The following is a 17,991-nucleotide window of genomic DNA, read 5'->3' on the forward strand; positions in this document are numbered from 1 at the left end:
TCTAAAGGGTTCACAAACTTTCAAGCACCACTGTATACCATGGATCACAGTGAAGAAGTGGAGAAAATAAGTGGAGAAAATATGGGACAACAGTGGCGTTACCGAGAACTGGACGTCCCTCCAAAACTGATGAAAAGACAAGATGAAAACTGGTCAGGGAGGCTGCCAAGAGGCCTACAGCAACACTGAAGGAGCTGCAGGAATTTCTGGCAAGTACTGGTTGTGTACTACATGTGACAACAATCTCCCATATTCTCCATATGTCTGGACTATAGGGTAGGGCTGCAAGACGGAAGCCTTTTCTTACAAAGAAAAACATCCAGGCCTGGCTAAATTTTGCAAAAAAATTTACATCAACTCTCCCAAAAGCATGTGGGAAAATGTTTTATGGTCTGATGAAACCAAGGTTGAACTTTTTGGCCGCAATTCCAAAAGGTATGTTTGGCACAAAAACAACACTGCTGCGCATCATCAAAAGAACATCATACACATGGTGAAGCATGGTGGTGGCAGCATCATGTTTTAGGGTTGTTTTTCTTCAGCTGGAACAGGGGTTTTAGTCAAGGTGGAGGGAATTATGAACAGTTCTAAGTACCAGTCAATTTTGGCCCAAAACCTTCAGGTGTCTGCTAGAAAGCTGAAGATGAAGAGGAATTTAATCTTTCAGCACGACAGTGACCCCAAGCATACATCGAAATCAACAAAAGAATTGTTTCACCAGAAGAAAATTAAAGTTTTGGAATGGCCCAGCCAGAGCCCAGACCTAAATCCAATTGAAAATTTGTGGGGTGACCCAAAAAGAGCTGTGCACAAGAGATGCCCTCACAATCTGACAGATTTGGAGTACTTTTGCAAAGAAGAGTGGGCAAATATTGCCAAGTCTAGATGTAGTAGGCTGATAGACTTCTACCCAAAAAGACTGAATGCTGTAATTACGTAAATCAAAAGGTGCTTCAACAAAGTATTAGAGTGTGCACACTTAGGTGCACGTGGTGTTTATTACAATACATGACTATCCAGAGCTAACTCATATCTATGCAGCGGTTTTTCATTGATACGTGCATGGCGCGTAAGCTCCTCTTAACACGGATGGCACTTTACCGTGAACACAGCATAAGGAAGGAGGTAAACTGGACTAGCATGATCAGTGACGATCTCCACATGGAACTACTCAGGCAGCTATGCACTGGACAGGGAGTGGACGGGGAATGGGGTATGTCCGAATGTAGAACATTTGCTTGGTGGCCTGCCGTCACCACTGCATGGGGATAACAAGAGAAAATTAAACAAAAGACCACATTTTCAAGATTGACATGTTTTTTTATTAGTGTCGTAGCAACTTTTACAGGCGTGTCAGCAATATTGTGGGCGTAGCGGTAAGGAAACATTGTGTATCGGCCTGATATGCTGAAAAAGTCTAGTTAGAACCCTGATTATATATATAAGGCAGTAAATGAACAGTCAGTTCTTGATGTTGATGTGTTGGAAACAGGAAAATGTGGAATTGTAAGGATATGAGTGACTTTGACAAGGGACAAATTGTGAAGGCTAGATGACTGGGTCAGAAGATCCCCAAAACAGCAGGTCTTGTGGCCCCAGGTTGGTGAACCAGCAACAAGATCATAGGCACCCAAGGCTCACTGATGCGTGTGAGGAGTGAAGGCTATTCCATTTGGTCCCCTGCCACAGAAGAGCTACTGTCACACAAATTGTTGAAAAAGTTAATGCTGGCTATGATAGAAAAGTGTCAGAACACACAGCACATCATAGCTTGCTTCATATGGGGCTGCATAACCACAGTCCAGAGTGCCCATCTCACCCCTGTCCACCACTGAAAGTGCCTCCAATGGGCACGTGAGCATCATGTGGCACAATGGAAGAACGTGGCCTGGTCGTCTGATGAATCATATTTTCTTTTCCATTATGTAGATGATCGGGTGTCTGTGTGTCGCTTACCTGGGGAAGAGATGCCACCAGGATGGGGAAGAAGGCAAGCTGACAGAGGCGGTGTGATGTTCTGGGAAATGTTCTGCTGGGAAACCTTGGGCCCTGGTCTTCATATGGACTTTGATATTATATATCTATACTATACTTCGATACGTGCCAACTACCTAAACATTGTTGCAGACCAAGTACTCCATTTGGCAACAGTATTCCCTAATGGCAGTGGCCTCTTTTAGTAGGATTATGTGCCCTGCCACACTGCAAAAATGGTTCAGGAATGGTTTGAGGAATATGACAGAGTTTGAGGTGTTGACTTGACCTCTAAATTCCCCAGATCGCAATCCAATCTAGCATCTGTGGGATGTGCTGGACAAACAAGTCCGATTCACAGAGGCCGTGCCTCATAACTTACAGGATCTGCTGTTAACGTCTTGGTACCAGATCACACAAGCATACCATCAGAGGTCTTGTTGAGTCCATGCCTCAATGGGTCAGAGCTGTTTTGGTGGCACAAGGGGGATCTAGACAATATTAGGCAGGTGGTTTTAATGTTATGGCTGATCAGTATATGGATATATATTTTTTTAATTCAACAACATTGTTTGGACCCTCATTATTTAGCAACTTTAAAATAGCACTTGATTCAGTACATCCTGATATTTTGCACAGCAGTAGAAAAAGTGAAGCTTAGTAAGAGGTGAAAAGAAGCTGGAAGGCCACAAACATGTGTGTGCAGGGGAAAAAAATTGTCATTATTTCTGTATTCACTCTTGCCCTCAAATGGCATTCTATTTTTTGTGTATTTACAGCCCAGAACATGAATTAAACATGTCTGCCTCACGCAGATATATGGAGATATAGACTGCAGTGTATGTGTTAACAGTTGAAGCTGGAATTTAATACAGCATCACATAATAGATTATGAATCCTTGCCAGTGCTGTTAAGCCTTTATATTTGGATAAGATGATTTTTTTTTCCAGTCAGTTTTTTTTCTTTCCTTACTACATCATTAATAATCTCAAAGAATGAACTTTGTTCTGTCTTTTCACACTGCACTCTTATAATAAGTACATGTTGTCTCTGGACTATTTAGAAAAGAGACAAATACAAACAGAATTGCCAGTCGTCAGACTAAGATAAAAGAAGTGCAGCCCTCATGCTACTGTGTGTTTTATGCTTACTGTGCTAGCAAAAAAGTTTATGCTGAAGCAAACAGTGAAATTGGCTCGAGATAGAAAGAACTTTAAAAAAAATACAGCTAAAACTCATACTTACTGAAACTGAACAAACACTATAATTCACAGTTATTCCAGGAAATGAGCTGATAGTCGACGAGGTGCGTAGCACCAAGTTGGCTATAAGCCATGTACAGTACAACGAGATCTAGTGGAATAACTGTTTTATTCTATATTCACTGGATTTTGAAAAACAGAGCATTTTTATTTTTTGCAAACTCGATAAATAAAAGCTTTATACAAATCATCTGATAAAATCATTTCCACTTAGAATGTAAACAAACCAGCAAAATGACAGCAGCAATTTGTGAAAAATGCTATAATAATAATAATTCTTGATAAAATAAATAAAGCTGTGTTCTTAACATCAAATACTTTTATTCCATATTTTGTTGCTTTTTTGTATTTTTTGGGGGTTTTTTTTGAGTAGAGTTTTTATTTCATCCTCGTTTCATTCAGCAACATGCTCCGCCATTTTGTTTTTCTCTACTCACGGTATGTGAGCTGATAGCCTAGTAGTAGAGTAACCAATCAGAGCACGTAACTTCTCATATCCAGTGCATGTCTCATCTCATCTCATTATCTCTAGCCGCTTTATCCTTCTACAGGGTCGCAGGCAAGCTGGAGCCTATCCCAGCTGACTACGGGCGAAAGGCGGGGTACACCCTGGACAAGTCGCCAGGTCATCACAGGGCTGACACATAGACACAGACAACCATTCACACTCACATTCACACCTATGGTCAATTTAGAGTCACCAGTTAACCTAACCTGCATGTCTTTGGACTGTGGGGGAAACCGGAGCACCCGGAGGAAACCCACACGGACACAGGGAGAACATGCAAACTCCACACAGAAAGGCCCTCGCCGGACCCAGGGCTCGAACCCAGGACCTTCTTGCTGTGAGGCGACAGCGCTAACCACTACGCCACCGTGCCGCCCGTGCATGTGGATAGAATAATAAAATATATTACAGTCTTACTCCTACTGATTTAAGGCATGGGTTAGGGGATATTTTGTTAATTGCATGCCCTATAGGAGAAATGAGGTTTACAAGATTTAAACATATCTGGATAAATTATCAGAAGCAGAAAACCACAACTGATGTAAAACTGTGCACTGTTCTCCAATATGCTATTAAAATGAAATATACAGTATCTATTTTGCTCAAATAAACAGAAATTGAGAGCAATGATGCAAAGAATGTGGCAGTTAACTCCATTTTCCTGGTCTTTATCGGTACATTGTTCAATTTTACATTTTGATGATAATATAGAAGGAAAAAAAATCTATGAACAACTTTAGTTCTAATAGTACATTTTTGTATATATTTTTTCACCTGAAAAGTAAATGCAGTGGGGCAGCACAGTGGTGTAGTGGTTAGCACTGTCGCCTCACAGCAAGAAGGTCCTGGGTTCGATCCCAGTGGCCAGCGAGGGCCTTTCTGTGTGGAGTTTGCATGCTGTCTGCGTGGGTTTCCTCCAGGTGCTCCAGTTTCCCCCACAGTCCAAAGGCATGCAGGTTAGGCTAATTGGTGGCTCTAAATTGACCGTGAATGGGTGTTTGTGTTCGCCCTGTGATGACCTGACAACTTGTCCAGGGTGTACCCCGCCTCTCACCCATAGTCAGCTGGGATAGGCACCAGCTTGCCTGCGACCCTGTAGGACAGGATAAGCGGCTACAGATAATGGATGGATGGATGGATGGATGGATGGAAGTAAATGCAGTGTACTTATTTATAGATAACTAAACCATAAGGATCATTGCTTAACCTTACTGTAAGCCAGTGTTAAAGGTAAAATACATTTTTGAGGTGAAAAATACACACGAATGGTACCAAAAATGTATCTTTCAAATTAAAGAGAAAGAGCAAGAGCTTCATTTTGTCATTACAAGTCAGGATTTGTTTAACTTTCTTTCTATGTGCTGAATGAACCAGCAGGCTATTTTTGCTATTGCTGATGCTCTTGGTAATGGCTCTGGGTACCTGCTGTTTGAATTTGCTTTATATGCTTCTTCGACTTCAGTGTTTATAAATTGAGTAGAAGTACGGTGTCTTGCAAAAGTATTCATTCCCCTCATTGTTTGTCCTGTTTTGTCACATGACAAGCTGGAATTAAAATGGATTTTTAGGGGGTTAGCACAATTTGATTTACATAACATGCCTACCACTTTAAAGGTGAAAATTGTTGCTTTATTGTGACACAAACAATAATTAGGATGAATAAACAGAAATCTGGAGTGTGCATAGGTATTCACCCCTTTTCATATGAAACCCCTAAATAAGAGCTGATCCAACCAATTCACTTCAAAAGTCACATAATCAATTGATTAAGATCCACCTGTGTACAATCAAAGTGTCACATGATCTGTCACATGATGTCTGTATAAATCAACCTGTTCTGGAAGGACCCTGACTCTGCAACACTACTCAGCAAGCAACATGAAAACCAAGGAGCACTCTAAACAGGTCAGAGACAAAGTTGTGGAGAAGTATAGATCAGGGTTGGGTTATAAAAAATATCCCAAACTTTGAATATCCCAGGGAGCACCATTAAATCCATTATAGCAAAATGGAAAGAATATGTCACCACTACAAATCTGACAAGAGAAGGCCACCCACCAAAACTCACAGACCAGACCAGGAGGGCATTAATCAGAGATGCAACAAATTCACCAAAGATAACACTGAAGGAGCTGCAAAGATCCACAGCAGAGATGGAAGTATCTGTCCATAGGACCACTTTAAGCTGTACACTCCACAGAGTGGGGCTTTATGGAAGAGTGGCCAGAAAAAAAGTCATTGCTTAAAAAAAAAAATCACATTTGGAGTTTGCCCAACAGCATGTGGCAGACTCCCCAAACACATGGAAGAAAATTCTCTGGTCAACGGAGACTAAAATTAATATTTTTGGCCATCATGGGAAATGTCATGTGTGGCACAAACCCAACACCCTGAGAACACCATTCTTACAGTGAAGCATGGTGGTGGCAGCATCATGCTGTGAGAATATGTTTCATCTGCAGGGACAGGAAAGCTGGTCAGGACTGAAGGAAAGATGGATGGCACTAAATACAGGGCAATTCTGGAGGAAAACCTGTTTGAGACAGCCAGAGATTTGAGACTGGGATGAAGGTTCACATTCCAGAAGGACAATGACCCTAAATATACTGCTAATGCTACACGGGAGTGGTTTAAAGGGAAACATTTAAATGTCTTGGAATGGCCTCGTCAAAGCCCAGAGCTCAATCTAATTGAGAATCTGTGGCATAACTTGAAGATTGCTGTACACCAACGCAACCCATCGAACTTGAAGGAGTTGGAGCAATTTTGCTTTGAGGAATGGGCAAAAAATCCCTGGATTTAGATGTGCTAAGCTAACAGAGACATACCCCAAGAGACTTGCAGCTGTGATTGCAGCAAAAGGTGGCTCTACAGAGTATTGACTTTGGGGGGTGAATATGTATGTACACTCCAGATTTCTGTTTTTTTTCCCATCTTAATTATTGTTTGTGTCACAATAAAACAACAATTTTCACCTTTAACCCCCCCCCCCAAAAAAAAAAAAAAGAAATCCATTTTAATTCTAGCTTGTAATGCAACCAAACAGGACAAACACCAAGGGGGATGAATACTTTTGCAAGACACTGTATGACCTAAAAAGCTAAGAAGTGATGCTTATCAATGTGATCCCTCTCATGGGATCTTGTCTCAATAATAAGTCTTTAGCTTGAAAGAGAGAAAATGGGAGTTGCTGTCCGTTTCTAATCCACCACTCACTCCCTCAATTCACTTACGGTCTCACTTAATCTGATATCTTGTTGCACTAAGCCTCTCGCTAATCATAAAACTAAGACTGGGAACTGCAGCCTTCTGCAGAAATGTTTTTAATATCTGAAAAATCTGATAACGAGGCCACAAAACAGGAGCACAAATCTAAGATTAAATGATGTCTGCTTGATCTTGAATCAGCACCTCTTTTGATATGACTTGCAACTCAGCAATCCTGGGAGCTCGGTATTCTCACATCTCTGTGGCAGTGGAGAGTTTGACTCAAATTAAAAATGACATTACCATCAGTCATTCAACTTAGCTTACCTTTGTGAGGTGTTTTATTCTGCACACATCATAAAAATATTCCACTGTTACAGCATATAGCTATTCTAGTGGGAAATGCAAGATAAATTCTTGCCATTTTGGTTTAGTTTGACCTATAGTGCACAAAGTCTTTCTTTTAGAGCCTGCACAATGACTGTCTTATCTGGGTTTGCTAATCTCACGACACAGAGTGACTCATCGAGGATGGTCCACTGGTTTCAACTTTCTCTTGAGAATTTCATCACCTGCTCTTTGTGTCATTATTGTAATAGCTTAATTCTGCCAATGCTAAAACCAATTTTATGCCATTCACAGGCTGGTTGCTTGCACATTATAGTCAAGTGTATACTTAGATGTTTAATTAACCATGAAGCATACAGTTTAGTCTAATTTTCTCTCTTTATCCTATTAGCATTCCTTGATTTGTTTATTTTTGTGCTTTGGTTTGTCCAACAATGCATAGAGGCAAACTCATAGTGATGATTTGACCTTTTGGAAAAGTCCTACATCACAAATTTTCTTTTTCTGACAGCTAGGTTGAATTTTGAGGATATTTAAGATCAGTTTGAAAACTGCAGTCCCAAAGCCAATCACCAATCATCAGAAGGGAACCGTCAGGGCCTTCTAGGCCTTCAGAAAAGGCCCAAACATATCAGCATTTCAAATGTTATATTTAATTTCTTTCATTCTTTAATTTATTTAATTCTTTCATAATTTCATTAAAATTATTCTCTTCTAATTCGAATTTGGCCTCATTTTCTATCAAATTTGCTTCAGGAATGAAAGGGTTACCGTCCTGAAAACATTAAAATAGGGTTATCCAATGAGATTTTTTGTTTGTTGTCTCTAGGCTGAGAAGAGTTTAGAGCTGGCTCACTGATTGATTGGTTAGGACTTCATTGCTGGGACAGAAGGCCATGGCAGTGTATGTTTACGTAGGAAGTGACAGATGAATTAACCAATCAGATTTTGATTTATAGTGGGAGGGACCAAAAATGTATCACCTTAGGCCTTCTCAAAGGCCAACACGGGCTCAACGGCCGAGTCGACACCATCAGCGCAGCAGTGAGGTAATCTTCCAGCCGGTGAAGCGTTCATCAGTAGTGTTAGTGATTGCTAATAAAGCGGTCAGGCCAGTGCTATTGAGAGCAAGTAGCACAAGTTAATGACTGAGAAACTAAGATTTCTGTCTCCAGACTCTTCTTCCATGCTCGCTCGCCACAGTATTTTTCACTCATACTGAAGTATTCATTTTCCTGTGTAATTTACTTAGTTACTTTTAAAATCAACATCGACAACTACACACAGCAGAGCAATCTAGCAACCTGCTGCTAATCCCTTGCAAAATCCTTTGCCCTGTTACTTTTTTGGTGTGTCTGGCTAAGTTTTGGCTGAGCTGGAGTCCCAGCTCTAATAGTAACGGTTCACCACTGCCAATCATGGTATCTATGATAACATTTTATTACAAAATACAGCTATTTCCATATTCAGCTTTCATTACAGGTACTGTCTGGTGTAGATTCTTTTCATAGTTTCTCAACACTACCTGGTTAAAATCATCAGATAATTATCAAGACAGATTAACATACAACCTTGACTCTAAAAAAGTTGGGATGCTGTGTAAAATGTCATTAAAATCAGAAAGTAATGATTTGCTAATCCTTTTTGACCTATATTCAGTTGAATGCAATAAAAAAATCAAGATATTTAATGGTCACACCAATAAACATTATTATTTTGTTTGTAAATACACACTCTGAATTTGATGCCTGCAACATGTTCCATAAAAGTTGGGACAGGGCACATTTACCACTGTGTTCAATCAGCTTTTCTTTTAAAAACACTCAGTAAGTGTTTGGGAACTGATTACATTAATTGCTGAAGTTTTGAAGCTGAAATTCTTTCCCATTCTTGCTTGATATATGACTTTAGTTGCTCAACAGTCTGGGGTCTCCATTATCATATTTTGTGCTTCATAATGCGGCACACATTTTCAATGGGAGACAGGCAGGCCAGTTTAGCACCTGCACTCTTTTACTGTGAAGCCATGCTGTTGCAACACATGCAGAAGGTGATTTGGGATTGTCTTGGTAAAATAAGCAAGGATGTCCCTGAAAAATATATCATCTGGATGGCAGCATGTGTTGCTCCAAAACCTGTATGTACCTTTCAACATTAATGCTGCCTTCATAAATGTGCAAGTTATCAATGCCATGGACACTAACACACACTCCCATACCATCACAGGTGCTGGCTATTGAACTTTGTACTGGTAACAATCTGCCTGGCCCTTTTTCTCTTTAGCGTGGAGATCACAACATCCATGATTTCCAAAAACAATTTGAAATGTGGACTTGTCAGGCCATAGCACACTTTTCCCGTTGCATTAGTCCAACTCAGATGAACTCAGCCCCAGAGAAATGAGCAGCGTTTCTGGATGTTGCTGATATATGGCTTTCAGTTTGTATGGTAGATGCAGCAATGAACTGTATTTATTGATATTGGTTTTCTGAAGCATTCCTTAGCCCATGTAGTAATATTCTTTATGCAATCATGTTGGTTTTTATTAATGTAGTGTCTCCTGAGGGATTGGAGGCCAATGTTGGTTTTCAGCCTTGCCCCTTAGATACAGATTTCTCTGGATTCTCTGAATTTTTTGTTGATATTATGGATTGTTGATGGTGATGTCCTTAAATTCCTTGCAGTTGTACATTGAGAAACATTGTTCTTAAACTGCTGGACTACTTGTCCATGCAGTTTTTTCACAAAGTGGTGAACATTGCGCCATCCTTGCTTGTGAACATCTGACCCTTTCCAATGAACAGTTAACCTGTTTACCTGTAGAATGTTCCAGGCAGGTGTTTTTGAGCATTCTACATCTTTCCCAGTCTTTTTCTGACTCTGTTCCAACTTTTTTGGAACATGTTGCAGGCATCAAAATTAGGGTATATTTAAACCAGGGGTGTCTAAACTGATCCATAAAGGGCCATGTGGCTGCAGGTTTTCATTCCAGCCATGCAGCAGCACACCTGATTTGGCTTATTCAATCAACTGACACACCCACCCTTTAATCAAGGGTGGGTGTGGCTGCAAGTATTTGACTGTGTGAAGACAGTTCAGTTGATTGAATGAGCCAAGTCAGGTGTGCTGCTGCATGGCTGGAATGAAAACCTGCAGCCACATGGCCCTTTATGGATCAGTTTGGACACCCCTGATTTAAACAAAACAAAGTGATCAGTTTGAACATTAAATATCTTGTCTTTGTATTGTATACAATTGAATATAGGTTGAAAAGATTTTGCAAATCATTGCATTCTGTTTTTATTTACATTTTATACAGCATTCCAACTTTTTTGGAATCGGGGTTGTATATTAAGATTACCATTGAGAATGTTATTTTTTAAATAAGCAAGACAGCATGACTTTAGTGGTTTGCATGTTCAACTTGAATATGTACTGTAACTTGGGGTATTTCTACCTGAAAGTGTAAAATACAGGGCATGATCAATGCACACAGATTAGTTTGGGCTCCACGGTGTGATTTACCACTTGTGCGATGCCTCAAGGCAGCAGGTTAGCCATGGCTTAGCCTGATTGTCTGTTGCCTGGCTGTGGCCCTGGATTGTCAGTGATTAAGTAGGCCTGTCTATGTATTACAAGAAATGAGAGTAGCACCTTCCCAAGTGGAACGGATACCAGATTTGCCCTCTGAGGTAGCCCACTTGTTAATAAAGCCCACATTGTTTTCAGAGCACCACCTGGACATCCAGAAGTTCAAAACCATAATCTGTGCAAGCTACATCGCCAAGCTGCATTGTGATGGGGCCAGAGCATGCTACAGTGTTGTATATCACCTTTACTAATTTACACACTTCTTTAATATTACTCTTAGTAATGTCTGACTGATTAACTCATACATTGTTAGCACCTACATGGTGACTACCTTATAAAACATGCACTTGCCTAACATCCTAAAATCACTTGCAATGCAGTTTCTGGTACACACCGGACTATAGCTTCTAGTGCCCCTAAAGGCCTAGCTCATTTCACATGTCGTAGACTCCTATAACTCGAGTATTTTTAACATGCTTCTCAGTGTTCGCCTCAATGAGTGGGGCAATCCTGTTAAATACGCAAATTAGACAGGGATGGTGCATTGAGATTGTTCCAGTGAGTCACCTATTTCATGACTCACAGCTGCACTGTATGTTGTGAACACTCACAACTTTCTTTAACAAATCTATACTTCTCTCACAATCACTAACCTTCTCTAATATTACAACACATGCAGCCCCAGTGTTACAGTCTTATTTGCTCAGACTGGCTACTGGTCTACGCCTGTGACAAATCAAATTACTACTCATGATGAGCTAAGCATCTTACACTTGACACGCTGAATGAGATCAAAGGTGAGCATCCAATAGTCCAAAAAGTGAGGATGCTACTTATAGAGGAATTATTATTTCAGGCTGATCGAATGAGAGTCAACTCTATTTGCCGTTGCTAAAAGAAACTATGGTATAAAGGAAATATAGTGGTGAATTTTTAAAAAAATAAGTAAATAAATAATGAAGGAATTCCACAGCTACAGTAGACAGAATATAAAGAATGCACAGGAATTTCAGTAGCAGGAACGAAATAAAAAAAAAAGTAAAACCGGATGCTGAAACCAGCCCAAATGTGAACTTTACACATCCATAAATTTGAATACATTGCAAACCTTCTGGTGCCTGTTTGTTTAAAACCTTTATTGTGGATGCTTCTTGTAGATCCATAAACGAAAATATTTCAGGAAGCTGATGGAAAGCTCAACAAATGAGCTCAGTGTCTCTGATTATCAATTTTTTATCACACCCCCTCTTCCTCTCACCAGGGCTGCTGATGTGAGATTGATGCTATGGCAAGTAAAGAACACATTGCTACAGTCTGGAGAAGAATGCGCAAGTTATATATTTGGTGTTTTTGATGCACAAAGTTGAGCCTGACTCAGTGAGGACTCACCACAGTTTTCTTTTGTTCTTTCTGTTGATATACTTCAGACTGTCTGCATGCTAAAAAGGAGAGAGAGAGATGCCTTTGAAGCCCACCGGAGAACTTTGTTTTCCACCAGCCTTTTTTTCCCCCCTTGTATTGTGAACTTTTACCCTGCCTTTGTAGGTAGGTTATACAGAGAGAAATGGAAATTGTTCACTCTTTTTGATTCTTGAGTGTAGATATTTCTTCATATGCACAAGTCTCGCATTAGGAGAAATATATACTGTGTGTATTTTTTTTTTTAAACTAAAAAAAAAATGATGGTCTGTTACTAGTATGCTGAGACACAAATCTTTTTAAGCTGTATACTTTTCCAATGAAGTCAGTAGGTTTTTGATTCTTGAGATACATCCAGTGTATTTTGACAAGACTTTGACAAGATAGTGAAACAAAACCTTGACAAATCTTAATAGCAGGATCCTGGCATGGCACTTTCAAACTTTTTAAGATTTTTCATTCTCCCGTATATAGCAATAGGAGTTGATCCTGGACCACTTAAATAGGGATTACAGTACACTCCCCCCCCGGCATCATGAAGGTTGCAATCTTGTAGTTCCACAATAACTACCCCCTAATTAATCTTCTTAAAAGTAAGCATAGCCTAAGATAAATATTATAGTGAAGACCACAAGGAGACTTCAGGAAACCACAAGTTCAAATCCCAAAACTGTTAAAATTATCCATGGCTGGGAGTTCAAGAGAACACAATTGAGTTGGATGGATGGCATTACTCTGGCCTTTGTCAATCAGAGCAACACAAGCCAATTGCATCTCTGAGCTCACGTATGTGGAAGTAGGCAGAGTTCTTCAGGTGATCTGTGACATACTGTATGTGACAAAGCTGGCTTCATGTGTTTTGGAGGAAGGACCCTCTGTGGATAGTGGTGTTCATGTTACAGGGGAGGTCTAGCAAGCTAGAGCTAGAAGTGTTATGTCCATTGCTCGCATCAAATTTAAGACAGTGGTGCTAGCTTACCAGGCTCTCAAGGGGTTAAAGCCAGGATACCTCCAGAGTCTGATCTGCACCTGCACGCCAGCTAGATCCCTAAGCTCCACTACTACTGGTCACCTGGCCCCTCCTCCTCTCCGCTCCTGCCCAGCCCACTCAAGACTGCTGTCTGTCCTGGCTCCCCGTTAGTGGAATGACCTTCCCATTGAGGTCAGAATTGCCGACTCCCTGACCACCTTCAAGCGCAGACTGAAGACTCACCTCTTCAGGCTGCATCTCTCCCCTTCTTCCCTGCCCCTTGTGTAATGTTTCGGTTTAGACCAACTCAGGCTGTGTACTCTCTAGCCTGGGGCTAGCCATTTGAGTTCTTTATTTAGTTGTACTTGATATGGTTGGTTGGTTTCCTTGGCTGTTTGAGTATTGGTACTTCAACAGAATGTTACACGAGGTATTATTCTGTTACTTGTTCAGTTGGCACTAGAACTTTTTTATCTAGCAGTTCAGCACTTCATGTGCCTGACTTTTGCACTCATTATACGTCGCTCTGGATAAGAGTGTCTGCTAAATGCCATGTAATGTAATGTAATGTAATGGTAACTATTGTGCTGGCTTTTTTTTTTTTTTAACCAGGGTTCCCTTTTAAGTAAATTAAATAAAATAAACAAAACTGGGTGGGAATTGGTAAAATGGCCAACCTTGGAGAAAATTAGGTCAAAATAAATGAATTTTCCAAATGTTTCACTGATAGTGCAGTTGAAGGACAAACCGCAATGACATTCTGCAGCAAAGAACATTCAATATATATTCAATATATTTGGACTGAGAAATGCCCCACTAATTCATGGGCAAAATTCTGATGCGTAATTTGACAATGTTAGCAATATTCAGAAGACTTGACTGATCTTGACTACCTATGGAGGTTTGGCTTGCCTCTGTGAAGGTTTACAGTTATGCAAGTTGTGAAATCCATTCAAATGGCTCATAGTATCTCACATTCTTAGCACCAGCCAAACGTTTGGACACACCTGATTGTTTTTTCCTTCTTTATTCTTTCAGGTATTTCAAGGAAACTTTGATAACGACACACACAGGAAAAACGTGATTGAGCCTCCCATCTATGCTCGCTTCATCCGGATCCTTCCATGGTCATGGTATGGCAGGATCACTCTGCGTGCTGAAGTACTTGGATGCACAGAGGAAGAGTAAAAATCCCCAGCTCCCAATTTTTTCTCACTTGGTACACTTAAGTACCAATTTCAGATTCAATATAAACTTTGCTTGAGCTGTATAGAGGATATCAATTTCCAAAAGAGTTTGCTTTTTTTTTTGTTTTTCCTTCAAAATGGTTTGGAAAAATGAAACATATTGGGGTGAGAGTGGTTGCTGTTTAATGTTTTGTATACTAAATTCTGACCCAATAATTTTGTTTGTCTTCTGAATTTCCTGTGCTTGGGATTGTTTGGTTCAAGTTCAAGATTTTGCCCTATGTTTATATAGTCTTGCAATTTCTGATAGGATTATGGGATTGGGGTTGGGTTTATTTCACCATGGCTAAAGCAGTGGGATGTTAGCCACTGGATGGTGTCACTTTTAAACCAACACAAAATAATTGATATATGATGCTTCATGGACCATAAAACAGCTTTAACTCATAACTAAGACAAAATTGATGAGATGTTTTAAGCACCACTACTGTAATATTAGAATTTATGTTTCCTGCTTTGTTTTATTTTAACACCTTATCAAATCTACAATAACACAATACACTGATGTGTAGAGGAAATATGATGCTCTTGTATTATATATTAAACACTAAATTACTGCATGGCGCATAAATTATATTAGAAATGTTACACATCTAAGTCCCTTAACATTGTATTTTTGCTCCATATTAAACATTTATCACTTAAATTAATCACTTTGAATCTGTTTCTTACTTGCAGTTCTAAAAAAATGCACATACATCCCAATAAATACAAGTATTGCATCAGTTAAGAAATAGAAATGATGAAATCAGTATTAAAATTGTGGCATAAATGTATAGTACCAGTCAAAAGTTTGGGCACACCTACTCAATCATAGGTTTTTGTGCATTTTGACTATTTTCTACATTGTAGAACAATATTGAAGACATCAAAACTGAAATAACACATGGACCATATAGGGAATTATGCAGGAAATAAAGTGTTAAAAAAAACAGCTTCATGAGGTAGTCACGTGGAATTTACAGTGGTACTTGAAAGTTTGTGAGCCCTTTAGAATTTTCTATATTTTTGCATAAATATGACCTAAAACATCATCAGATTTTCACACAAGTCCTAAAAGTAGATAAAGAGAACCCAGTTAAACAAATGAGACCAAAATACTATACTTGGTCATTTATTTATTGAGGAAAATGATCCAATATTACATATCTGTGAGTGGCAAAAGTATGTGAACCTCTAGGATTAGCAGTTAATCTGAAGGTGAAATTAGAGTCAGGTGTTTTCAATCAATGGGATGACAATCAGGTGTGAGTGGGCACCCTGTTTTATTTAAAGAACAGGGATCTATCAAAGTCTGATCTTCACAACACATGTTTGTGGAAGTGTATCATGGCACGAACAAAGGAGATTTCTGAGGAGCTCAGAAAAAGCATTGCTGATGCTCATCAGGCTGGAAAAGGTTACAAACCATCTCAGTTTTTTCCTCCGTGCTCTCACGGAAGGCAGTCGCATTTCTCTGCTCTCCTCTCCTCTCCTTTTTTCCTGCTGGTGCTCTTTGTTTTGTCTTGTCTGCCTATACTTTTTTTTTGAGAGACTCTCTCCGCATTGAATTTCTAAACTAAAAAATCATGGATTTGATAAACTGGTCTCCTAACGAAATTGACACAGTTTTCTTGACAAGAAGTCTGGGTTCGGGGGAACCCACCTGTCCTGCCGGAACGTCTGTGGAGGACATTGAAGATATCTACCTATTCGGAACCATGATTACCGGACTTTTGCTGATCGGATTAGGCATTGCCCTGGTATATCGAGGAAATCAGACAACGGTGACAGCTGTTCAAAGCCCCACAAAGCTGCCCGATATGATTGAAGTGGTGGGCAAAGCTGTCGGCACTCAGACTGTGGCAGAACTTGAACCACAACATGGTTGTCATCTTGGAGACGCTTTCGGCTTTGCAAGGAATAAGTATTTCAGAGACCAAATGGAATTGAATTGAACAGAATGGACGAAATGGACAGATATGGACGAGTGTTGTGGACGTGTAAAGACTGCGTCTGTTCGAAAGACCAAACAATCTCTATCTTATCGACATTCGGCTCCCTGAACAGCACCGGCCTTGATCAAGGCCGTTGCTGGGGAAACATTTCCCCCAGAAGATCACTGCTGGGAGACACTCTCGCATTCTTCGCATTCCTTCCCCAATTTTCCGCGGTTGCCATTTTTCACCCCCAGTGTGACAAGTGGGTGCGTGACCAGCGCCCTCATGGCTGCAGGAGCGGATGGCTGCTTGCTTGCGCTGGGTTACCTCCTCCCCTCCCCTCCTACCCCCTTCCCCCTTCCCCCCACCCCTGATTGCCCCCTCCTTTCCCCCCTTTCCCCCCTCAAGTCCCGTGTTTTAAAGTGTACTTGTGTTATTGTGTGCTTGTGCAGAGGTTTTTAAATGCTCCCACACTGTATTCCTGATAGGAGCATAGTGGGGGGGGGGGTTCTTTTTTCCTCATCTTTCCTTGTTACTACTGTGTTTCTTTTTCTTTTATCCCTGTCTTCCTGTCCTGTTCCCCCTCTCTAAGGACAGGTTGATGGTCAATTTCACTGGTAACAATGATAATAAAGGGTTCATTCATTCATTCATTCATTCATTCTAAAGACTCCACCAATCCACAGTCAGACAGATTGTGTACAAATGGAGGAAATTCAAGACCATTGTTACCCTCCCCAGGAGTGGTCGACCAACAAAGATCACTCCAAGAGCAAGCTGTGTAATAGTTGGTGAGGTCACAAAGGACCCCAGGGTAACATATAAGCAACTGAAGGCCTCTCTCACATTGGCTAATGTTAATGTTCATGAGTCCACTATCAGGCGAGCACTGAACAACAATGGTGTGTATGGCAGGGTTGCAAGGAGAAAGCCACTGCTCCCCAAAAAGAACATTGCTGCTCATCTGCAGTTTGCTAAAGATCATGTGGACAAGCCAGAAGGCTATTGGAAAAATGTTTTGTGGATGGATGAGACCAAAATAGAACTTTTTGGTTTAAATGAGAAGCGTTATGTTTGGAGAAAGGAGAACACTGCATTCCAGCATAAGAACCTTATCCCATCTGTGAAACATGGTGGTGGTAGTATCATGCTTTGGGCCTGTTTTGCTGCATCTGGGCCAGGACGGCTTGCCATCATTGATGGAACAATGAATTCTGAATTATACCAGTGAATTCTAAAGGAAAATGGCAGGACATCTGTCCATTAACTGAATGTCAAGAGAAGGTGGGTCATGCAGCAAGACAACAACCCTAAACACACAAGTCGTTCTACCAAAGAAGAAGAAACCTTTATTTGTCACATGCACACTTCAAGCACAGTGAAATTCATCCTCTGCATTTAACCCATCTGAAGCAGTGAATACATGCACGCACACACACACACCCACCCAGAGCAGTGGGTAACCACACTAGATCGCCCGGGGAGCAGTCAGGGGTTAGGTACCTTGCTCAAGGGTACCTCAGCCCAAGGCCACCCCACATCAAC

General features: G+C 40.5%; 1 protein-coding gene across 2 annotated transcripts in view; it reads left to right on the top strand.

Annotated features, from left to right (window-relative positions):
• edil3a (EGF-like repeats and discoidin I-like domains 3a) overlaps positions 1–15,084 on the top strand; it is a 499,492-nt gene extending 484,408 nt beyond the window's left edge. For both annotated transcript variants that reach the window (XM_060907106.1, XM_060907108.1), the window contains exon 10: positions 14,319–15,084. In XM_060907106.1, coding sequence (XP_060763089.1) covers positions 14,319–14,468 — 150 coding nt within the window. In that variant the 3' untranslated portion in view covers positions 14,469–15,084. The remainder of the gene's footprint in view (positions 1–14,318) is intronic.
• The last annotated feature ends 2,907 nt before the right edge of the window (positions 15,085–17,991 follow it).

Source organism: Neoarius graeffei, chromosome 24 (genome assembly GCF_027579695.1).
Source record: "Neoarius graeffei isolate fNeoGra1 chromosome 24, fNeoGra1.pri, whole genome shotgun sequence".
NCBI lineage: Eukaryota > Metazoa > Chordata > Actinopteri > Siluriformes > Ariidae > Neoarius > Neoarius graeffei.